Genomic DNA, 24,756 nt, shown 5'->3' on the forward strand with positions numbered 1-24,756 from the left:
AAGCCAGAACAAAGTGTTTTCAATTCAGGTGCTTTGAGCCAGGTTACCCACCACACCAGGAACCCACAGAAGACTCAGGAGCCAAGATGCACAATAACTGCCAGCACAGATGTGAGTACATCACTCAGTCATCAATTGAACAGTCAGCTAAAATTCTCTGCCTGAGCATCATTCCTAACCCATGACCAGGAAGGAAACACTGGGGAGGGGATCAGTAATGGGGTCTCTGCCACAGCCCATCATCCAAGGCAAGGTCAGGTTCTACTTCTCTGCAAAACTGCAGACCAAATGTAACAAACTGCCTCAGAAGCGGATCCTACCAGTCTCCACTAATAAAGCCAACTCTGGTCTTCTGGAAGCATCAGCTAGATAGAGACCTTCTTCCTGTGTGAAGCCAAATCTCTGTCTGAGAAGTCAGGGCACACCTTAGATCTAGCCAACTGCTATCTGTTTACACCAAAACTGAAGACAGAAAAATCACGTAACTATCTTAAAAAACTACAGGGGAAAAAAAAAAGGTGGTATTGTTACTTTGTTTTTAAAAAGCCCTCTAACTAGGAAAAGAGGCTGACTTTAAAAAGACAAAAACAAAAGTCTATACACCAAAATTCTATACGAAACACCAAACCTGTTAAAGAAAACTTTAAGATGCATTCTCTTTAAGATCAAGACCAAGACAGGTATATCCTTCCTATCCCTACATAGTCAACACAGTACTAGAGGCCACGGCCAAAACCTAAGACGTAAGACACTGATGAGGCGGTGTAAGGGAAGACAGAAAACTCATTATTTATAGATGCAAGCATATGCATAGAAAACAGGAATTCAGCAAGATTACCGAAAACAATGTGGGAAAAAAAATCTTCACAGTGCCCTAAACTAGGCAATCCAAAAATATATCATGCCAAATAGCCATAAAAAGTTTATGTCCAGGAACTGACCTACAAATCCACAAGATCTTTATGGCAGAAAATTTGACTTTATTAAAGTTCACAGAAGACAACCCCCCAAAAAAGGCAGGTGTTTGTATTCAAGGATAGAATGGCTTAAGACATCAATTCTCAAAAATAAATTTTTAAATTCCAGTAGGATCTTAAACAGAAAATGTACAAATTCATTCTCAACACTGTATGGAAAAATAAAGACCTTCAAACAACTCATGCAAATGCTTTTGTTGCATGTGGGAAAGGTGAAGTGGGTTATCCCTTCCGGATATTAAGACTTAAAGCCAAGCCAATAATCACACACTCAAACACACACAAACCATGAATGATACCAGTCTTGCAAGAGACTAAAAAATCCATAAACAGGTCTAGAAATACAAAAGACTCATACCTGTATGGGGGAAGGACAGATCGTTTATAGAATAGTAATGGACAGCCTGTACCACTACATGGGGAAAAATAAAACCCCTCCTTCCTACTATATACCGACAGATTAAAAATCTAATTAGAAGTTAGGCTAAAAGAAGAAAAAAAAAATTTAAACACTTTATCACCTTAGTGAATTCGCAGATTCTTTAAAAAGGATCCCAAAAGCAGAAACCAGAACGTGAAAAATTGATGGATTGAACCATATCAGAATTAAGGATTTCTTTCAACAAAGGATACTCTCAGTTAAAAGTACAACAGAGTCCAAGAAGATACTTCATGATATCTAAAATGGATTTTAAAAAAATCAGTAACCAAAATATACATATCAAACCCTAAAAAACAGGAATGTGTATGTGATATATACGTGCAATGCACTACTATTCAGCAATAAAAAGGAATGAATTATTAACACATCCTATAATAAGGATGAACTTTGAAAACAGTATGCTATGGGCACCTGGGTGGCTCAGTTGGTTGAATGTCTGACTGGTGGCTTCGGCTCGGGCCATGATCACGGTTCATGAGTTCAAGCCCAGGCTCCACGCTGCTTGTAAAGGAGTGAAAGAAGCCAGTTACAAAAAGCACAGACCATAGGATCCCATTTATATGAAGCTTTCACAATAGGCAAATCGATACAGACAGGAAGTACATCAGTGGTGCCTAGGGCTGGGGAAGTTGGGAGGAAACGCAGGGTGACCAGTAATGGGAAACGCTTCTTTCTGGGGTGATGACAACATTCTAAAGTTCACTATGGTGATGGCTGCACAACTCTGTGAATACACCAGAAACCACTGCATGGTGCATTTTTTACATGGATGAACTACGTGGCATGTGCAGTCTATCTCCTTAAAGCTGTTTTTAAAAAGGAAAAAAAAAAATAGAGAAACCAGAAAAACACAGAGTATAAGGTAGTAAAGCTATTCAGAACATGCTGGTATTAACTAAATAAGTATCCCACTCCAGAATATACAGTCCAGAGGGCTGACGGGAATAAGAGCCACATGAAAAGATACTCAAAATCCTAAGTCATTGGAGAAATGCAAATTAAAACCACAATGAGGGACACCTGGCTGGTTCGGTCGGCAGAGCATGCAACTCATGATCTTGGGGTTGAGTTCAAGCGTCATGCTGGGTTTAGATATTCTTAAAAAAAAAAAAACCCACAAGGAGATACCATTACACACTTACAAAAATGGCTAACATAAAAAATGCTGATAATGCCAAAGCAAAAAGGTACAGTCACTGTAGAAAATCAAACATACACTTACCATATGACCCAGCAATCCTACTTCTAGTATTTATCCTTGAGAAAGGAAAACTTATGTTCATATAAAAACTGTATGTGAGTGTTTACAGCAACGTTATTCACAACCGCCAAAATCTGGAAACCACCCAACTGCCCTTCGACAGGCCAATATGGCACATCATTACAAAAGTATACCACTCGACAATACAGAAGCACAAACAACTGATAACATGCACAAACACGGATTAATCCCAAACGCATTATGCTAACTGCAAGAAGCCAGTAACAAAGGTGTGTGATTCCATTTATATGATGCTCTGGAAAATGCAAATCACGGGGGCAACAAACAGATCAATGGATGCCAGGAGTTGAGGTGAGGGATGGGTCGGGAATTCTTTGGGATACTGGGATTGTTCTGTGTCCCATGCGTGGCAGTTGTAAGAAGCCATATGCCTGTAAAGATGCACAGAACTGTAAGAATTATACATCCAAAAAAGTTTTCACTGTGCAAATTTTGAAAAATAACTGTGATTGGGAAAAATAAACTCATACACAGTACACAAAATGTTTATCTATTGAAGACACACATATCCTAAGACATATCAAAACCTATGCTACAAAAGAAAAAGGCAATGGGGATGAAGGAGGAAACGTAGCAAATCGGAACAGACCAGGGTCTTACACAGATCAATGATGATGGTGCCACAAACTGAAAAATAGGGGGGGAAAAAAGCTCCAAATGGAAAAGGTGGAAAGAAATCCAGTAAGAAAATGACCAAAGCTTGGGGCGTCTGGGTGGCTTGGTTGGTTAAGCGTCCGACTTCGGCTCAGGTCATGATCTCACGGTCCGTGAGTTCGAGCCCTGCGTCGGGCTCTGTGCTGACAGCTCAGAGCCTGGAGCCTGTTTCAGATTCTGTGTCTCCCTCTCTCTCTGACCCTCCCCCGTTCATGCTCTGTCTCTCTCTGTCTCAAAAATAAATAAACGTTAAAAAAAATTTTTTTTTTAAAGAAAATGACCAAAGCTTGATTTAACAGAATAAAACAGGCCACTTGATTGGTTAGGCAGTTAGCCTAAAGCTCGGAGAGGCTATAGTAAGATCTCTGCCTTAGCACCAAGAATGATGCTCCTGGTTTAAAAACAACAGAGGCCAAAGGGCACCTGGATGACTCATTCGGTTAGACATCCGACTTCAGCTCAGGTCATGGTCTCGCAGTTCCTGGGTTCGAGCCCCATATTGGGTTCTGCAGTGACAGATCAGAGCCTGGAGCCTGCTTTGGATTCTGTGTGTGTGTGTGTGTGTGTGTGTTCTTCCCTTGCTTATGTGATCTCTCTCTCTCTCTCAAAAATAAATAAACTTTAAAGAAGTGACCAAAAAGGGTTAAAAAATTAAAAACATCTTACGATACACCAATAAAAAAGGAAAGAAAGCAACCAAGATAACAGCATCTCACTTGCTTTTTCATGCATTAACTTCTGACATTGGTTGTCATCAATCTGCCAGAAAACATGGAAAATGTTAAAAAGATGAGGGCCTCCTATTATCCAGCACTAGTCCAGATATTAATTAATGTCCCAGGGATATGAATTTTGCAGTAAGCCCACAAGTGCTCAAGGAAGACTCACACTTCCCATGAAGACACCACACCCGTCAGTGAGGGGAAGGACTTCTCCCTCTCACTCTGGTGAACTGCATCCCTGGGAAACCAGACCAGCACCGCTCTCCACTGCTTTGTTTAAAAACAGCAGAGTTTATATAATGGACACTGCACTAGAAAGGCTCTGAGACGCTATTTAGGTAAATGATACCTGCTGTGAACAAGCTTCTTTGGCCCATAATGTCCTGAGGAATCCTACAGCCTTTGTCCTGTCTTCTATCAGAACAAAAGTCACCCAGAAAAGCATCTTTCGGATACCACTGTCCCCAAAACACTGACACTGCACAGTTTAGCCTAGCATACAAAGCCGTATAAAATCACTGTCCTGAATTTGGACACCTCCTACTGGTGATGCTCACAAAACCCAAAAATCTGGTCTGGCCCTAAAAATCACACAGGCATAATCATGGTCTCTGAGACTCTCTGTCCAAGATGCCTCTTGGGATATTTCCAAGAATCTCAATGCCAGCCCTAGAAATACCATCCCTTCTACCTATACATCCGGAGACAAAAGATCGCTGTTCATTCCACAGGGCAGCATTTTCTCACCACTGGCACTATGGGCACATGGGCCATGTGATTCTTTGTTGCGGGGGCTGTCCCCATGCAGTGCAGGGCATGTAGCAGCATCCCTGGTGCACACCCCCTGCCAGATGCCAGCAGCAGCATCCCCCAGTAACAACAACTAAAACATCTCCAGACATGGCCACAGGTACCATGAAGTGTGGGCGGGTACATGATGGGGCAGCTGGCAAGAGATACAGCAAGAACTGTATTTAGGTGGCTGGGCCCCAATGTCACATGCTCTTTGTCACAACCACAGAAAGTCCCACGCTCCGTAGGGACTTCTCCAAACAGGAGTCCTGACTCTCTTCTCTGGCCCTTTAAATCTGCCTTTTTGACTCAAGTTCAGTTAAGCTGCAAATCACGTCTCACATACTGTACCAATAGTATCTTATTTTCTGTACCTCCAGGAGAATGTGCCAGGACCGTCTGGCTTCAGGGGTGGGGAAGACATGAGCAAGAAGGAATCCATGCACTTGAATGAGAATTCCTGCAGCGCAAGAGAGTTTGTACCCGTACCAGGCATATATGTTGAACGCAAATGCTTCCCAAAACTGAATAACCCATCTGTGTTCCTAACTATGTCAGAAACCAGGTCAAAACAAAAACAGGATCTACCATGGGGCAGTTTGGGAAAAAGTGTGAGTAAAGATAAATTCGGACGTGTCCCAACAGGTATGTTTATTATCATGTAGCAACATTAATATTTCTTCTCTGAGATAAAAAGATCATGAAATTATAATACAATACAGGGAAGCAAGAGACTGTAGTTTTGTTTTCTTTCTGGAGATAAAGCGTAATGGGCTGATTATGTTATCTAAACTTGGATGTGTCTGAAAGTCAAGGGAGAGGCGATTAGCAGTCACACTGGGACAAGGAGTCCTAAGATGTGGGTGGATGGTAGCCTACCCAGCAGCCTCATTCACAAACACGCCGCCATTAATATATGTTTTTCTTTTACTTCTTTTCCTAAAGGCAAAATGATTGGTTTTTCTATTTCATCAGGAGCTACTATTTGCCCCTTGGAAAAGAAAGAAGAAAAAAAGAGACATGAGAAATCTAAATGGGGTGCCCGGGTGGCTCAGTCAGTCGAGCATCCGACGACGTTGGCTCAGGTCATGATCTCAGTTTGTGGGTTTGAACCCCGAGTCAGGCTGCGCTGACAGCTCAGAGCCTGGAGCCTGCTTCGGATTCCGTGTCTCCCTCTCTCTCGCTCTGTCCCTCCCCCCCTTTTCAAAAATAAATAAATATTTTTTAAAATTTTAATAAAAAAAATTTTAAGTCAAAATAATTTAACCCTTAAAAAATCACTGCAAAGTGTACTTGTAAGGTACGTGACACAGCCAATCCTTTTACCAGCAGAATTTGTATTTACACAGAGTAGTCAATTTTCTAAAACTCATCAGGGGACTTTTCCATATTAGTTTTCTAGTGAATCTGATGAGTAAAACTACCCAAAAAATTTTTAGGAACTGAAGAAAAACCTAACTCTTCCGTTGGGGATCTGAATCCACTTTAGACAACTACTCCATGGACACGTTTCCTTAGCATCAATACTACAACAAAAACAACTAAGATAAACAGCTTTTCTGTTTTCTAGATTTTTTTGCCTTGCACTTGATTTGCTCTGGTTACGCTGGCTTGATGTTTGAGAGTACTAAGTAATTTATTAAAAAAAAAAATGACAAACCTGATTTTTAGAATTTTGAAGCATCTGGCACAGATATCTTATTTCTTACTAAAAAAATAATTAAGGGGCGCCTGGGTGGCTCAGTCGGTTAAGCGTCTGACTTCAGCTCCGGTCATGATCTCGCAGTTTGGGAGTTCGAGCCCCACACTGGGCTCTGTGCTGACACCTCAGAGCCTGGAGCCTGCTTCAGATTCTGTCTCCCTGTCTCAGCACCTGCCTCCTTCCCTCCCTCCCTCAAAAATGAATACACATTAAAAAAATTTTAAATAATAAAAAATAATTAAGTCATCACTTGCTAAAAGTCTCCTATATGCCAGGCACTTTATCTATATGTTCTCAATCTTGATCAGTAATCCTGCAAGATAACTGTTATGTTTCTGTCTTTCATCCTCAGGAAGTCAGCAGCCTGGAGAAAAAAAACCCTGACAGTTGAGTACCTATGCTAGGATCCAAGACTAAAGTCCTGGCTTTGATTCCAAGTGAATCTCAAAGTGGAGATTCCAATAATCTGCCTATCTCTGCAAAACAAAACAAAACACCTGAGAGATCTGTACAGCTAAACAGAATAAGTAGAATTTGTAAACACTGCAAAAGAAGAAAAGAGGCTTAGAATCCTATGTGACATCATCATGCCCTGTTAAGATCTTACTATGCCCTTGCTGCCTAACTAAAAAACCAAACAATTCTCTCTCTCTGCACACCAACCAGATCACCCCCTGCACGCACACATATGCATGCACACACACAGTTTTATTATGACCTTGAGGATAGTATTTTTGTGACATAAGATTCCAGTGGTTTATGGCTGGGACACAGAAGCTTCTGGTTAATTAAATATCCTCACTGGTTTAATCTCCCTAACATTAAACCCCTAAACTACAACAAAGGAAGATCTTCTTTGGTGTGTAGCAATACCCTTTAAGGACCCATCCAGGCGTCAGATTCATCAAAAGAAACTCAAGTTCTCACTGCTGAAATTAATTCCCTCTGCTCCTTCATCTGACCTTGTTTTTGTTTTTAATCTTTGGGGGGGAAACTTGCCACACCACACTGAAGCTCTGTGATTTGATCCCAGCCACCAAGTGGAAATCAACTCCACTCACCTCATCTTCGGTAACATTCAGTTTATTCAGACCACTACTTACCTATTGTTCTTAATCTCTTTTTCTGGACCGGATGATTGAAACTGACACAGTTAGAGACCTCTGAATGCTAACCCAGTAGGAAGAAACTAGTTTCTGCTCATTTCTTCTTTGCCCCATCTTGGTATGTGAAAGTCCTTCACACCAGGTGAAGTCGAAGGCCCTCTCTCCCATCACCACTTAAGGAACTAATAAGAATATTACCTCTGAATGCCATGAGGAGCTTTTAAAAGGGCAACAAAAACCAGAGAGCACAGGAATTTTCAACTTAGTGTCAAAGACCCATTGACCCATTCGTCTTTTGTGTCGATTTATTTTATATCTGACTGGACAGTTAGGACTATACAAACTTAAACTTCATGAGCCTACCGAGATGATAGAAGAGCCTCTGGCTTGTCACTGAGCGTCTTCCCTGGGCCAAAGAACTTCATGAACTCTGTTATACGAGAACCAGCGGACAGAGTCACAGGTCTGGACTCGTGTTCTGCCCAACTTACAACAGCCAATATTGTTTAACTAGAGAAGTCCCTTATGTTTTTAATTAGAATCATCCATCTTTTATATGGTTTAAGAAATCAAGGTTTCACGGTGGTGATTATTATTTTTGGCATTCTTGAGGCAGTTACAGTCTCTAAAAGACAATCTGCCTAGTAAACTATAAGACACTCTAGACAAAGTTATCCAAATTTTTCATCCTGTCTGAAGACAGTCAGTGGAAAAAATCACTCCATGAGTTACTCCACTTCCTTTACAGAGTAAGTGACTTTGAGCACCAAGCCCATTGCCTGTTTGATGACGCACATGATGAGACGCCATTTGCCAGCCTCTCCAGAGTCAGGTGTGGCAGCGTGGTGGCGCTCTGGCCAGGGGAATGTGGGCAGGAAGAATGTGCTCTTTATCTAGGCCTGTGCACATGAACACTTCTCACGGGAGCCTCCATTTTGGCCCTCATGATGACTTAAGGCAGACGAGCACAGCCATGTATGGAAGACAGAAGGAAGAACAAGACAGAAGAAACTAGGATTCCTACAAAACTGGAGGAAAACCACTCATCAATCAGGACTACCAGGGAACAAGAAATAAACTTGTCAGATGTGTGCTATTAGAAATGTGAGAGGTTATTCTAGCAGCTGGCATTATGCTAACCAAACAAATTTACTGGGCAACTCTAGATCAATGTTAGGCTGACTTGGAATGGATGCTCTAGAATTAGTGACTCAGGCAAGAACAGGACATACCAGATGGAATCTCTAAATATGTACAGTGAACACCATGTTTGGCCATAATAAAGCAATCTATTCCAGTAAAAATTTTGCTGGAGAACTGAGGTTGAAAAGATACTTTTGAACCACTGATCCTTTATTTCCATAGCTGGCATAAATCACCAAAAATCTGTGAGAATCTTCAACCCTGCCTTTGCCGAAGGTACCATAATTCATATTAAAATACAACACCAGCATACCACAGGAAACCCAACTCTGAATTTACTATAAAACTACTGTTGAAGTCATTTCACAAAGGATATTATGTGATACAGCAGAGTTCAAGTTGAGTTTCTTTAACTATTTGTTTTTTCGCAGTAGAAATTTAAGATCAAGAAGACCTTTGCTTTCTCGTATGCAAGTCACATGTGTTCTCTTGGAAGAGAATCAAAACATATAGTGCTTCCCTTCCTGCCCTCTCGAGACCAAAAATGGATGTGCACCCCCCCACACACACACATACATACAACATTCACTGTCATCACTGGGGTCCTTCCTCCTCCTTGCTTTGACCTCAGTGAGCATGTCCTTCACTGCTAGATTACTTCAAAGACGAGGTATGAATAAATTCATCAAGTAAGGAAGGAAACGAACACTCATTAAGTACCTACCACATGGTAGGTTATTTTTACACGGTCTTCATACCATTTAATCTTTGCAACCGTGAAATGTATATACCATAATTTTCCATTTTACAAAGGAGGAAGCAGGGAATTTTTTAAAAAAACAAACAAACTTGCTCAAGGCCATACACGAAGACAAGATACAAGTCCAAGACATAGGACTCCAAAACTTAAATCTTTCCATTTCAAAATGCTGCATTTGACCTACGACCATCCTCCGGGCCATCCTTTGTCATTGGACCTACGCCATATTGCCAAAATAAGAAAACTGGATTACTGCTCAATTTTTATTTCATTAAATATTCATTTTTAGTGAATCGATGGTTCTCAAGTTGGCCATCCTTCCGCTTATACCTTATTATCACATTTCCGCAAAATCAAAGCGTGTACTGTGCACGCTACCCCGTGAAGATTTTAGAGGATAAACCCAGGGCAGGAGGAAGCACAGCTGTGCATTATCTGGGCTCACCGCTGCCTCTCTCAGGAAGTAGTTCTTTCTACCTAGGAAGTGTTGGTTTCCCCAAAGGTTATTTTAGAATTTTTGTTCACCAATTCTTAAACATTTCCAAAACTCCGTCTGGGAAGATACTACATTGCTAAGGTCGGTAAACAGGCACAGGCCAAGGAAGCTGAAACACAAGCGACAGTCTTCTACTTTCTCAGCGGGCGGCAGGAGTGCCCTACAACATCTAAAATGGTTCCATGCCAGACTAGAAAACGATTTTTAATGCTCTTCTTTTTCCTACTTACAGGACAAGGTGAAATCAAGGACAATTTGTAGTGCTGTATCACAACTCTTTTAAGTAATTATTTACTTCCCTAGAATTCTTCAAAGTCAAATATAGATAAAGTAGTTCACAAAATATTATCAGTTCCAGCAGTTATGTAAAACAGCATTAAACTACAGTTGATCAGTGAGACTATCAAAAGGCTAATATTCTTAGGTTAGCACAAGTTTTCACCATGCTAAAATCAGGTAAATTCATGGTTGTCAGTTACAATACCTTCATAATCAATGTGTCTCTGGTGACCAAGTCCTGCTCAAAAATACGCTTTCCTGTTTGAAAGGGAATTTCAACACACGCTTTAACCAGAATATATTTCTATAGGTGACATTTAAGATGATCAAACTATCGACGCCAGGTTCTTTTGACTGCTAAGGTCAGAACATTTCTCCTTCCTCTGAAAGCCTGCTGTGCTACCGACGACCTTTATGTACGCCACTCCAGCTCGGTCAAGCGCTGCGTCACGGAAAATCATGCTCTTATTTTCAGGCCTTACCTTCAGGTAGGATCCATAATATTTCGTTACGTATGGACTGTCACACTGACTCAGCACTGTGATTTCTTGTTGAATGTCCTCTATCTCATCTTCAGCTTCTTCCAGATCAATGATTTTTATGGCAACCACTTTCTGAGTCCGAAGGTCAATGCCTTTGAACACCTCACCAAAAGAGCCCTTTCCAATTTTCTCCAGTTTTGTAAAAAGCTCTTCTGGATCTGCTTTCAGGTTCTGTAGAAGAGAAGAAAAAGAAGGGAGACTTCAATAACTCACAGTATGGGGACTGATTTTTCCTTTTACTCATAACATACACAACATGGTCTTCCAAGGACTGATCCATTTTCTTAAGGGTCACGCTGGTTGTGACCACAGTTCCTCACATTCAGGACACAGAGACTTCTAAGCCTCACCTCTACGAAACACGGCAAGTGTGCAAATAAGAATAACCCACATTATAACAACTGGGAAAGGCTCCAGCATTTGCATAATTAAATAAAAACCCAAACACTTATTTGAACATATTATGATATATGGATTTATTGAAAAACACTCGTTTAAGCAAATATTCCACTTTTCTCCCTTCCTTCCCCCCCCCCCCCAGCTCAAAATTTCTAAGTGCAGGTTGGTATATACTAAATTTAGGTTAAGTAGTACTTAATCGTTTCCTAAGAGGCCATGTTTTAAAGTCCAACTTAATCGTTTCCTAAGAGGCCATGTTTTAAAGTCCAACAAACACAGTCCTACGCATCTTCACTTACAGCCTAAATATTTTAACCAGATCCCAGAAAAGAAGAAGAACCTGATTTCTTTTGTCTTGTTAACACTACCTCCTTGAAATCGCTGCGACAGCTCTTAACCACCAACAGGATTGCACAAACACAGCGTACGTTTCCAAGGGGCCCAGATGTAGGGACTCTGGCACCCATCCTAACGGCTTCCTGACCACAGAGGTATGAGCAGCTGAATTCTCAATAGGCAACACCCTGTCATCCCCAGGGGATGTCTGGAAATGGTATGAGGCGGTGTTTGTCACAAACCGAGGGGCGAGACTGACATTCAGCAAGGAGACCTGAGGATGCTGCATATCTCGGCACAAGGAAGTGCCCAGCCCAAAACGCTGCTGGCATCACCTGAAACCCCACAGAGCAGGAAAGGACCGGGTGAGCCGCCACCTTACACACCTTCCCTCGGTGTACGTGAGCAAGAGGACACTGGGCCCCCCCTCAAGGTCTCCCAGTCCTTGTAAGGAACTGAAATATGGAAAAGGGAGTAAGATGGGGAAGGAGGGGGGCTAAAGAGGCGGGAGAGTAACAGGCACAAAGAGAGGACGTATGGGTGGGGGGCAGCGAATAAAGAGGGGAGAGACAGAATCACAGCATTTCAGTGGCACTGTCGGACGAGCTCTGCGGGCTAACCAGGCGCTAACTGGTAACTTGTTCCCACGGGGAAACACAAAGAGTTCCAAGCACGAGCTGGAGCCCAGCCAGCCGGGCCCCGATGTGGAGGTGCTGCTGTGCCAGCGTGAGCCCTGTGGAAATCACATACCCCAGTAACACCTGGGCAAACTGACAGTCGTGGGTGGTCTCAGGGACCCCAGAGAGGTCCCGTTCCTGAGAATGCACACCAAACTGTAAAAGCTCACAAAACCCACCAACCCTCTCAGTAAAAATGAGCAAAGGACGCAAGAAACGCATCCTGTGGTCGCCAGGAAAAAGGAACAGGAGACAGACCACGTCCATTTACAGCAGCTAGAAACCCGTTTGCAAACCCCTTCCCTTACCTCCTTCCCTCCACGATGAGGGGGGGTGGCCCTCCTTTTCCTCAAGGCCAATCCTAAACGCTGAGCTTTTGAGTCCATCCTTCTGTCCCCCAGGATGTGGCTTCATCAGTAGCCCCCTTCGTTGCTCCCTCTTCCGTTCAGCCCTCTCTACAGACCCTTCGCCCTTGGCGGACGGATCCAGTTTCTCCCATTAAAAGAAAACAAAAACAAAACAAAACCACCTGGCTTCTCCGGTCACCCTCCTCCTCCACTCTCTCCTTCCTTGAGAGTTCCCTGCAAGTCCCCGGGCCCAGCCAGGCGCCCCGCCCCTCACGGGTCACCGCTGCAGTCTGGCTCTGGCTTCGGGTGGCGCAGTGCCGGATCTGAACCTCCTCCACGAAGCCCTCCCTCTGGGAACTTTCCAGTCCCTTGGCATCTAAACCCTGCCCTCCACTCGTCTCCTCCCCAGGCCCTAGTTCCAGAGGAGTCTTCCCACAGACTCTACCCACGCGGCCGAATCACAGGTATTCTCCCCGCGGCTCCATGCTGGCCTCCCAGCCCTTCTCTACTCGTTCTCCCAGTATAGTTTCAAGGTTTGATACCAGGTTCCCCAAACCCGGCTGGTCAGAATTACCTAGGATGCTTGGGAGATCCCCAAAACATCCTCAGTCATACACGGGGGGGCAAGAGTACACAATCCATGTTTTTAAAAAACCCCAACACCTTTGAGGAAGAACTGTTTTTAAACTATCGTGTATACAGTAACTTTCAAATTGCTAGCGCCAGCCTTGCCTTTTGAATTTTAATTCCTCGGATCAGTTACTAGATACATATTTCTACCTGGACATCTCAAGCACAACATACGTGAACTGAATTTGTCATCACCCTACTGAACTCGCTGTCCTCCCAGAGCACACTAGCTCCTTCACCAGACCATAAGCTGAAGGAACTGAGGGACCATGTTTTTCACTGCTGTGCCCATGTGCCCGGGCACAATGACTGCTAGCCAGTAAAGGTCCCCTGAGTAATAAGAAAGCCCCAGCCTTACACTGACACAAACACAATCTAGGGGGAGTAGATACTATGAAGAATACCCTAATTCGGACAGGGACAGAGAGTCCAAGAAAGTAGGGGAGGGGGGCCATATCTCTGGCTTACAAGGGTAAGGAAGTGGCAGTAAGAATTTGCAGGAATGGGGGCACCTGGGTGCCTCAGTTAAGTGGCCAACTTCAGCTCAGGTCATGATCTCACGGTTGGTGAGTTCGAGCCCTGCATCCCCGCATCAGGCTCTGTGCTGACACCTCAGAGTCTGGAGCCTGCTTCAGACTCTGTGTCTCCCTCTCTCTCTGCCCCACCCCTTCTCTCTCTCACACACACACTCTCTCTCTCTCTCAAAAATAAATAAACATTTTTTAAAAATTAAAAAACAAAAACGAATCTGCAGGAACAGTGATTCTCAAGTCTCAGGGGCATCGGAATCACCTGGCAGGCGTGTTAGAGCACAGACTGCCTGGCCCACCCCCTGGAATTTCTGGTTCAGCAAATCTGGTGTGGGGCCCAAGAATCAGAGTGTGCCCAGGTGATACAGAACCACAACGGTCAGGAAATCTGGGGAAAGAAGGAGAGCAGCCTTGACAAGGTGATGTGCCACGAAGATGTGACTTGTTTTAGGTTAGCTAACCTGACAACCCTCTGCTAAGTCTCCCACCTCCAGACTAAGAAAAAACAGTGACATTTCCTTTTCAAGAATTAATAGAAAACGAAGCCAACAAAAACGTATCCAAACTCCTACAATGGAGGGGATGACAGCGTGGGAGCCTACTACCAAAATAACCAAACAATTCATCACGTCTATGTTCACGCCCCTCTACGATGTGACTGGCACTCCTCCCAGCAAGAGAGAGCCCACATCCCCATCCCAGAATCTGGGCGGATCCAGACCCGTGTTCTGGCAACAGAATGTGATTTCTAAACCTAGGCCCCAAAAGGGCCAGCGAGGCTGGGAATGGAAGCATGTGGAAGGGACCCGCTTCAGCCTCTGCACGCAGACCAGGTCAGATCACCCTCCGCCATCCAGCCTCAGCCCCGGCCAGCTGCTCCCTGCAACCACCTGACAGCACCCAGTAGAGGCCAGTCCACTGCCCAGTCAACCCACAAAATCACGAGATGTAATAAATCTGCTGTTTTGAACCACCCAGCTTTGGTGGGCTGGTTACTCACCACCAATGACTGACACCACAACTGATGCCCTGACGGCATGTGCTGGGCTAGACCCCAGAGCTGCTGGGGACAGTTTACTGCTGTATGCTGCTCACTACCCACCCCCTTCTTTGAACAGTTACCTTGTTCCCACCTTGCCATGTTTGTGTGTTTGTTTTTGGGGGGTGTCTTTTCAATTCACAGCTCTCTGAATCAAGAGGAGCCAGACCTAGGGGCACCTGGGGGGCTCAGTCGGTTGAGCATCTGACTTCGGCTCAAGTCATGACCTCGCGGTTCGTGAGTTCGAGCCCCGTGTCAGGCTCTGTGCTGACCGCTCAGAGCCTGGAGCTTGCTTCAGATTCTGTGTCTCCCCCTCTCTCCGCCCCTCCCCTGCTTGTGCTCTGTCTCTCTCAAAAATAAACTTAAAAAAAAAAAAAAAAAGAGGAACCATACCTAAGGAGCTATAACCTAGTGGCCCTGCTGCAGCCATCCTTAGCTGAGGCAGGCAGGGCACAGATTTTCAGGCCGATGCTGTGCCACAAAGGACGGGCAAAAATGGGAGAGGAATACGTCCTACAGGTGTGAGGGACACGAATCCTTGGGGACAGAGGCAAGCTGGTAATTCCAGTAACAACTCCATCCTCCTGTGTCCACACCCCAAAGCCATTATACCACTCACTCCCACCAAGAGGTGGCTTGAACCGGGACTGGCCTTGAGGATTTCCTGTGATGCTGTGCTATTTCCAAGGTCAAACCTTAAGAGGCCCTGCAGTGTTTGCCTTGCCCTCTTGCAATGCCTCCGTCAGCACAAAAACGGGCCTGGGCTAGCCTGCAGAAGAGGTCACATGGAGAAGTCACTAGCCTCACACCCAGGCCAACTGCAGCCAGCCAGTTCTCCAGCTGACCACAGACATGTGAATGAGCCCAGACGAGGCCTGCAGGACCCCCCACCCCCACCCCCTGGCCCGCCGCCACCCTTAGTCAATGCCAGGAATCATGAGAAACACTAAATCATCGCTGTTTTAGGACCAAAGCTCTAGGGTGATGTCACACAACGATAGGTGACAAAGTCAACAGAGATCACAGATCACTGCAGGAGAAAAGTGTCCATCCTGGGAGAGGGAAGCAGGTACAGATGGATGTTCTATACTCTGGAGGATGTTTCATTGTAATACACCGCCTGAATTCCCTTTGGCCTCGTTTAAGACGGCTGTTCACACCGCACTTCGACCACCTTCCCCAAAGCCCTTTTCCCCGAAGCCCGTACTGTCCGAGGCAGCTGCTTTGTCTCACATCTGCTCGAGGGTGGGGTGTCATTCCCCACTCTCTGCCACGGTGTCGGCAGCTGTAAACCAGGCTACAAACCGTCCCTGGTACGAAGGAAGACATCTGCTAATTCGGTGACAGCAGGGGACTACACAAGCAGGGTCCCTTGCCCTTTGGCAATTCATTATCACGCAGTCAGAAGAAAACCAGTGGCAACGATGGCCTAGTTCAAAGAGGAACGTCAAGATTCTGTTGCCGGCATCTGTTCTATGAGCAAAGTGGATTTCTCTGGTAGAAGAGGTGCCCACTCTGCCAGCCACCTTGAGGACTTTCTGTTCAGAAAGGTTTATGATGAACGAAGCACTGGCCTTCATCCCAGACGAGAAAGGCCTGCCAGAGCCTCAACCCACCTATGCCACCTGCCTGACGGGCAGCAGAGCCCCCGCTGCTGGAGTCCCAGCCAGGTCGCAGGCAGAAGCCAGGACACGCAGTGGCACAGCCTTCTCTGAAGCAGGGGCAGGTCGGGACCCTCCTGCCAGCACTCGCCTCTCCTGGATCAACATGGCTTGATGGGGGGGGGGGGGGGGGGGCCGGGAGCCCCAGGTGGGGTCCTGCCTGCACAGAAACATCCCACCCCTCAGCTCCCGGACTCGTCGCTCAGAAAGACCAATTAGGTGCGTCCGGGAAAATTCCCACCCACTCTGCTGACCTAGAGACCCTCATTCCAAGGCAATGAAGGAAGGCGAGGCTTCTCCTGATGGAAGAGCAAGAATCTCATTTACATCTCATTTACATGTTTGCTAAACCCTATGACCCCATTAGCAGCATCTAAAAGTCTGTTTCCTCCTGAGGGAGGGGTCAAGGGGATAGAAAAGTAACAGCAGAAATGACAGCATCTCCAGATACAAGCACTACTGTGACTCACGGAGAGCACGAGGCCCACACTTAGGTTCTCCAGCAGAGAGGGCTCTTCTCCGGGCCCGGCTCTCCAGCCCCCTCGAAACCTCCACCGCTGCGTCCAGAAATGTCCGGGAAACCACACTTGGATTCCACTTCTGGTCGCTTTATTCTCTTTCCCATCACCCTTTCTTCCTAACGACACCAGGCCGCCTGCCCCATTAAACCTTAGCTAAATCCTGGACCTTCCTGGGCACTCACGCCTCGGCTTGCCTGTTTTTAATTACAAGATCTAGGGAAACCGGAGCCTGTGTTGTACTTCCTCATATTAGGTCAGGATCCCTGAGAACGGACCGAAATAACTGGAAGACGCATTCCCTCAGATGCAAGGATCGGACACAAGTCTGGACTCCAAAAATGCTCCAAAGCCCTACCCCCACAAGCCCAGAAAACCTTCAGGCTCAAGGATTGTGGGAAGAGCCAAAAAGCCACCAGGGAAAGTGCCCCAGGTGAATCCAGAGTCAATGGTTTCACCGAAGTTTCTCACTGATCAATACCTGGAAGTTTCAGGGTGACCAGCTACCCCAAAAGCCAGGATCTCCTACCAGCCCCGGTTTGTAACGAACAAACACATCCACAGCAGTAGTGTTGCACAGGCCACCTGCACCTTCAAGATTCCTCTGGAAAGAAATGCCACGTGGGCAATGTCCTCCCCGCTCCAAGACTCTGAGACGCTGCAGGGCTGTGTCCTTCTGAAGTTCAGGCTTCTGCAACAATTCACTGTATTTCATAATCCCTCGAGAGAATTCATTAAAATAGTTCTACGATGACAAGTATTCTGTATTTTTAAACCTGAATAGCTCTTGCTGTTTTATTTGGATCGTTTCTGGCAACAAAACACGCATCTGGCATTACTAATCAACTTTCAAAGCTCCTTGGCTTTAGACGGACCGCTCACACAGCCGTGCCGTACTACACCGCTCTGGGTTAAAGCCAAGCTTTTCTCTTTGTTTCTCCAGAAAGAGAAAAAGGAGCCAAGTTTGATATGTTCGAACGCTTGCTACCTGTTACATTACTACCCCTGCAGCGTCAGAGGGAACACTGGATGGGGAGGGGGAGTCCGTGGCAGGCGTGCCCCATCCCCACCTCTGGACCGGGGAAGCATCCGTCTGGCAGCTGAGCTCGGCCTCTGGCAGCTGAGCTCGGCCTCGAGTCCTGCTCCCCACCCCCACCCTGCCACCACCCCAGGCGGCCACCACCAAGGCAGCCGACAGGCACACAGCTGCACCTACGTGCCAGCCAGATGCACCCCACCCCCAACCCGCCTCCGCCCTGGCTGCTGTCACTTCCCTTCCCTATCTGCCCGGCTCTGCCACCCCGTGCTCCAGCGCCACTAGTGTTACCGCCTACCATTGCCAAAGCTGCAAATTCCGGCACCCCAACTCCTCTCCCATCCCTCCCTCCAAACCGTACACATCACCCTTCTGAGACGTCTCTCCGCGCGGAGCCCCCTGCCTGACTCAACAGCGGGTGTGCCTCCCACTGACCCACTACGCGACCTTCCAAAACCTGTTGGCAGATTTCAGCTTCCAGAGAGCCCACGGTTTTCCTCTGCTGCTTAGAACAGCTGAGGACAACGCGTCATCTGGAGACCGAAGTCACACTCAACTGTGAAATCTGAACCTCACGGCTCCTTCCTTACCCCACTTTTCTGCCCCCACCCCCACCGATCCTCCCATCGCCCACCTTCTCAACACGGTCTACAAACACCAAGGGCTGCATAGTGTATGATTCCACTTACAGAGCATTCCTGGAAGCGACAGAATTAAGAGTGACGCAGAATAGCTGCGGGGTTGCTGGGAAAGAAGGGACAGGCAGATTCTCCGCGGCAATGGAACAGTCCTGCATCGCGACTGTGGTGATGAAATTTCACAGAACTATACACCCCAAAAGAAAATAGTCCAAGCAAAAACCAGTGAATTAGGCCTGCACCTGAGTGAACAGCTGTGCCAACAACTAACTGGTTTTGACGCTGGAAGATTCAGTCACCTGGGAAGGCGAGGTGAAGGGCACACTGGGACTACACAGCGGTTTTTGCAACTTCTTTTAAGTCTTAAGCCATTTAAAAATCAAGTTATTAAAAATTCTTAAAATATTTGAGAAGAAGAAAAAAAAAGCCCAATCTCAAATCTGTGTCTTTCTAAACCTTCTTCCTTATGCCCCAGAGAGGCCACCCCTATTTCCAGGCTCTAGGCAGGAAATTCCCATTTACTGCTTCGTGCCCCTCAAACCCCACCGCTCCCTGAGCAAAAGCATCAGTCTCCTTGTCCAGGGAGCACATTTTTTTTTTTTAGGCTGTGGGTTGAAAACTGTATTAATGACATTTTACAGGTTGTTTTCCTGCTCGAGATTGTGATCAACCGCTGAAGAATGTGTCTTATAATCTTGCCAACTAACCGGGCCAAGAGGTGAGCAGCAAGACAGCATCCACACTTCCTTAGAAAGCAGCCTCGGCCACCCTCAAACACTCGAAAAGCCCAGCCCAGATCCAGAGCATTACAGGGAGGAGACAAGGGAAGTGTAGGCACAGCCTCAGAACGCACCCAGTATGAGCCGAACGGCTGCTTTGCGCTTGTTTCGCAAAACCTCTCATTTGGGGCGGCAGCTATCGGAGATCTGGAGAGAGGAGACCCAAAATAAACTATGGACAGGTACTCGATACTGACCTTCTCAATACATAAATCGTCTGCCAAAACCTATGGTTCCTAGGGGGCCATAAGCACTTGGGAGGCCAAACACAGGAGTTCAGACCTCTGCTCTGCCAAATTACTAACTAGCAAGTTACTGAACCACCCAAGACTGTTTCCACATCTGTAAAATGAGGCAATACTACACCTTTTAAGGTGCTGAGAAAAGAACCTAAGGAAAACTTCTTGTATATGTGCTGAACAGTAAATACTTCATAGAAACCACTTTTGTTGTAGTTAATCCTGAGCTACTCTTTCTGACAATACTTGGTCACGATTCAGCAGGATCTTAGAGGCCTTTCACTTGAGCTAGAGACAGAAGTAAAGCCCAGATCACCTACCTCACAGACCAGGGCACATTCCACTGCACTACCCTAAAATCAACTACAGCAATTAATCAGTCCTCTCCTCCTTCAGGAAAGGGACCAGGGGAATCCTAGGAGGCCTGAGGGCTCATCGTCAGAAAGGGAGAAGGCAGCATCTGCAAAAATCCCAAGGCGTGGAGGCCAGCTCCCTTGGAAGTCGATGAACCACTGACCAAGGAGGCCAGAGGGTCCAACCGCCTGAGGGGCTCAGTTAGTTAAGTGTTGTCAGACTCTTGATTTCAGTTCAGGTCATGATTTCACAGGTGAGTTCGAGCCCCCACCTCAGGCTCTGCACTGATGGTGCAGCACCTACTTGCGATTCTCTGTCTCCCTCTCTTCTCTGCCCTTTGCCCACTCACAATCTCTCTCTCTCTCTCTCAATCTTTCCCTCTCACTCCCTCCCTCCCTCCCTCACTCTCTCAAAAAATAAAAAACATTAAAAGGGTAGCTGGGTGGCTCAGTCGGTTAAGAGTCTGACTTTGGCTCAGGTCATGATCTCACAGTTCATGGGTCCAAGCTCCACATAGGTCTCTGTGCGGACAGCTCAGAGCCTGGAGCCTGCTTTGGATTTTGTGCCTCCCTCACTCTCTGCCCCTCCCCGCTTGTGTTCTGTCTGTCTCTCTCAAAAATGAATAAACATTAAAAAAAAATTAACAAAATAAGCATTAAAAGGCTCGGAGGTCTAAGGAATGTGCTAGGAACTATCAACAATGAGAACCTTCTGAAGACCTTAAGTTCCCTACAATGGTGGCTACTAAATCCCGTAAAATGGGACACTCTAGAAGGCTGGCTCTGCTCCACAGGCAGTCTCAGGAGAAGGGACTCGAAGTTAGATGAGCATAAGCAACTTTAAATGGAAAAGAAGAAATACTGCAATGTAGGAAAGACGCAAAAGGCACTGCCCCGGGGGACACAGCACGCCCAGGAAGCCTGTCAACAGGTTCATGTGGTTCCCAGACAGAAACCTACTTTTAGACAATTTATGAGACATTCTACTAATAATTCCTGAGCAGAACCTTGAACCTAAGAGACTGTCTTGCAAAATAATCTGCAGAAGATTTGAACACATAAGGCAGCTGTATTCTGACACCCAGAGAGGAACCAGAATCCCAGAGTTCCTGGCCTCCCCTCATTTCACAGATCAGATGAAAGCTGCAGACGCAGGCTGTGAAACTCTTTGGTCTTGGATGTGCCCTGGGCAGAATGAAGCCCTAAGAAAAATTAAGCACCCACTCTGGGGCGCCTGGGTGACTCAGCTGCTTGAGCGTCCAACTTCGGCTCAGGTCACAATCTCACGGTTCTGTGAGTTCGAGCCCTGCATCAGGCTCGCAGCTGTCAGCTCCTCTGCACCCGTTCTAATAAATTTAAAAAAATTTTTAAATAAAACTTAAGCACCCAAAGAGGTATCCCCACCCGTGTGCAGCAGTCATGTGATTAGTCCAAGGACACAGGGTATGTGACAAACCCTGAACTGGAACTCAAGGCCACCTGATTCCAAAGTTTGAGCACTTCCAGCCCTGCCTCCCAAGCTCTGGTGGCAAAATACCTAGAGCATAAAAAGACCCTACTGTCCCCCTGCAGCAACGTGACTCCATGACCTTGAGCAAGTTCTTCACTTCTCAGTAAAACAGAACAGCGGTGCCTTGAGCATTTATTTACCTCCCCACCGAGTCAGAGGATCAAATTAGCCTAAGTAACAGGCAGAGGGTGGCACATGGGTGGCTGACTAGTGCTCCCTCTGCTGGAGCTGGCGTGGGCTGCGCGCGAGCACTTCGAAGAACGAGCGAGGTCATCCTGACAACACTCGAGTTTGGAGACCTTTTTAGAAATCACTGAAAACACGGGCCAAAACACTTACTGAAAACATAACATTTATAACACGACGCAACACGGTCCCAAAGAGAGATGGAAAACCTGTCATGTTTAAGCATGGCTTACCTGCACAAGCCTAGTTTTAGTACAAGTCATTCTTCTCACAAATAAGACCTCTGAAAGCTGATTACCAGCAAATAAAATGCCCCGAATGCCCATCTCCTCAGATTAATCTTATATTTCAAGAGGCCTTCTGCATGGAGAGTAAGATGCGCGAATTTGTCTACTCATGCCCATTAACCTGTAAAGGCTTTCCGCCTTGTATCAAGTTTAAAGCTCGTTCTTTATCGGGGTCTTTCCCATGCCTCCCCATCTGAAAAAAGCTGCCCTTTTTATGGAATGCATACAGGAATATATACGTACGAAGCCACTATAGTATCTATAACCTCCCAACCGCCCCCCCCTAAAAAAGACCCCAAAAAAGCCAATGCCTTTTCATGAGTATTTTCCCAGAAATCCTGTCACCAGAAGTCTCTGAGATGTCTGAATCCCCTTCAATTCTGGGAGTGGAAGCAGCAAAGAAACTTGGTGGTACACGCCTGGCCTGCTCCCTTGCCCGGGAAGCCCCCTGCACGCTACTGGGAAGGGTATCCTGGTTCAAGGAACTGAATCGTCACACATTAGTAGATCCCCCCACAATCAGATCACTGGGTATCCCCGTGCAGCCAACCCTGGACGCGTTCTGACACAAACAGAACTAGGGAAATTTTGAGCTCCCCTCTCTGACTCGATAAGGGAAGTGTCTGGTTAGGACTCTGGTTTTCACACCCAATGCTGATTCAGGACACCAGGCTCCTCTGCAGGGGGAAGGACAAATTTGCACAAAGGTGTCCCACTTAAGTAACAGGTTGTGGCCGGAAGGAACGACTCACCACCCAATGGGGCCAAGATGGCCTGAGCCTCCTTCAGAAGGGAGCAAAAGCCACACCAACCAGGACATAGGACCAAGAGAGCGGGTGGGGAAGGGTGTGAAGATGACCAGCCACCCCCCTTGCCCTGCAAGCCCACAGTGAGTTCCAGGCAGTGGCCCTCCCCACTGCGTGTGGGTGAAGATCCCAGCAGGGGCTGCACCCCAGCCCGACCCCAGACCATGCAATCTGAATCTCTGGGGATGGGGCCCCAGCCTCAGTACATTTTAAGCTCCTTAGAAGGTTCCACCGCACCCCCAAGGCTGAGAACCAGTGGTCTGGGGCAGGGACAGCACAAACTTGACCTGGAGAACTTTCACCTCACCCATCTGCTTTTCCCCACCCGGGAAGCAATCACAACAGGGTGACTAGGGACACGATCAGGGCTGGGCTATCTCGCCGAGGCTCAGCTTTTCAATCTTCCCCACCCCTGACACCCCAGCCTCCATGGACTTCAGCCTCCTAGTAACTAGCCAACCCTGCAAACCCCTTCTCCACCTGTAGCCCCCCAAGGGTGTTCTGTGTATTAACTAGCTGGTTAATTTAAGGTCTCCAAAATAAAAACCTTTATTTACCACACAAAGACCTTTAGACAGCAAACGGCTTCAATCAGCTCAAAGAACGGACAGAGTTTTCCAATCCTCGTAAGAAGTCTCATTCCTGGCTAACTGATGAAAGACCATTTTGTCATTGGAGGCCTGAGTCCCAGGTTTATGCAGAAATGACAATGAATCCACGAACACGCACAGGAGGAGCCGCTCAGGGGCCTGGCTCCAGGAACAGAACAGAGAACCAACCTCCTCCTCTCGGCGGGAGCCCTGGCCTTCTCCACCTGAGCTCTCTGAAGCCATCACAAAGCCACTAACTACCCCACAACCTGACTTGGGAAACACTACTCCCCATTCTGTACACTTCATTTCAACCCTGCAAAAACCACATATTCTAGAAGAAACTGAGTAAATATTCTACAGCATTTGGCAAAAAAAAAGAAAACTGAGAAAAAGATGTTAAATCCTATGAATTTTCATGTCTAGGCCTACATGTCCATACCACCAGGAGTTTTAGGGATTCCTAGTTCCAAGTATCTACTCTTCTTTAAATGCATGTTTGCTTAAGGTAGAAACTACTTAAGTTTTAAAAACACAAATACCAGTTTGGGTTTTGTTTTTTTTTTGTTTTTTTTTTGTTTTTTTTTTTCAACGTTTATTTATTTTTGGGACAGAGAGAGAGACAGAGCATGAACGGGGGAGGAGCAGAGAGAGAGGGAGACACAGAATCTGAAACAGGCTCCAGGCTCTGAGCCATCAGCCCAGAGCCTGATGCGGGGCTCGAACTCACGGACCGTGAGATCGTGACCTGGCTGAAGTCGGACGCTTAACCGACTGCGCCACCCAGGCGCCCCTGGGGTTTTTTTTAAACATTATAAATGAGGGGGGGGGAATGTACCACCTAGTTGAATCTACTGTTTTGACCTCAGTACCTAATAATCCCCCCTCACACACACACACACACACACACTTGTCCCTTAGGAAAACACTGTCTGAAACTCTGAGCTCAGAGCTCAGGGAGATGCCACTTTTAGGAAAGGGAGGGCAAGCTGAGACCCGTGTGCCAGGGAGGGGAAGGGTCCAGGCCGAAAAGACCACTTGGGCTCATGCTGTTTCTCAGTGCAGACTGAGCAAAAGGGTCTGAGGCTCTTACCACCTGCCCAGGGCCAAATGCTCATCCACAACCCCATGGACCACAGGGGGACTGATCGCAGAGGGAGCTGAGGTCACAAGGGCCCAGGTCACAGATCTTTGTGCCAGCCCCGGCCTGGCTGAGCTTCTCTATGCCCCAGAGTCCCCACAAAACAAACCTCTGACCCCTTCCAGGGGTTACTGGGTATACTTCCCTCCCATCAAAG

General features: G+C 46.5%; 1 protein-coding gene across 4 annotated transcripts in view; it reads right to left on the reverse strand.

Moving 5' to 3' along the window:
• The window catches only part of STK24 (serine/threonine kinase 24), a 121,559-nt gene that overhangs the window by 59,813 nt on the left and 36,990 nt on the right, over nt 1-24,756 (reverse strand). For 2 of the 4 annotated variants that reach the window (XM_053217320.1, XM_027065126.2), the window contains exon 2: nt 10,838-11,068. In XM_053217320.1, coding sequence (XP_053073295.1) covers nt 10,838-11,068 — 231 coding nt within the window. Of the gene's footprint in view, nt 1-10,837; nt 11,069-12,617; nt 12,711-18,704; nt 18,756-24,756 lie in introns of those variants that run through there. The other 2 variants (XM_053217329.1, XM_015075959.3) reach the window with 2 other exon arrangements.

The sequence above is a fragment of the Acinonyx jubatus genome, chromosome A1 (assembly GCF_027475565.1).
Source record: "Acinonyx jubatus isolate Ajub_Pintada_27869175 chromosome A1, VMU_Ajub_asm_v1.0, whole genome shotgun sequence".
Taxonomy (NCBI): domain Eukaryota; kingdom Metazoa; phylum Chordata; class Mammalia; order Carnivora; family Felidae; genus Acinonyx; species Acinonyx jubatus.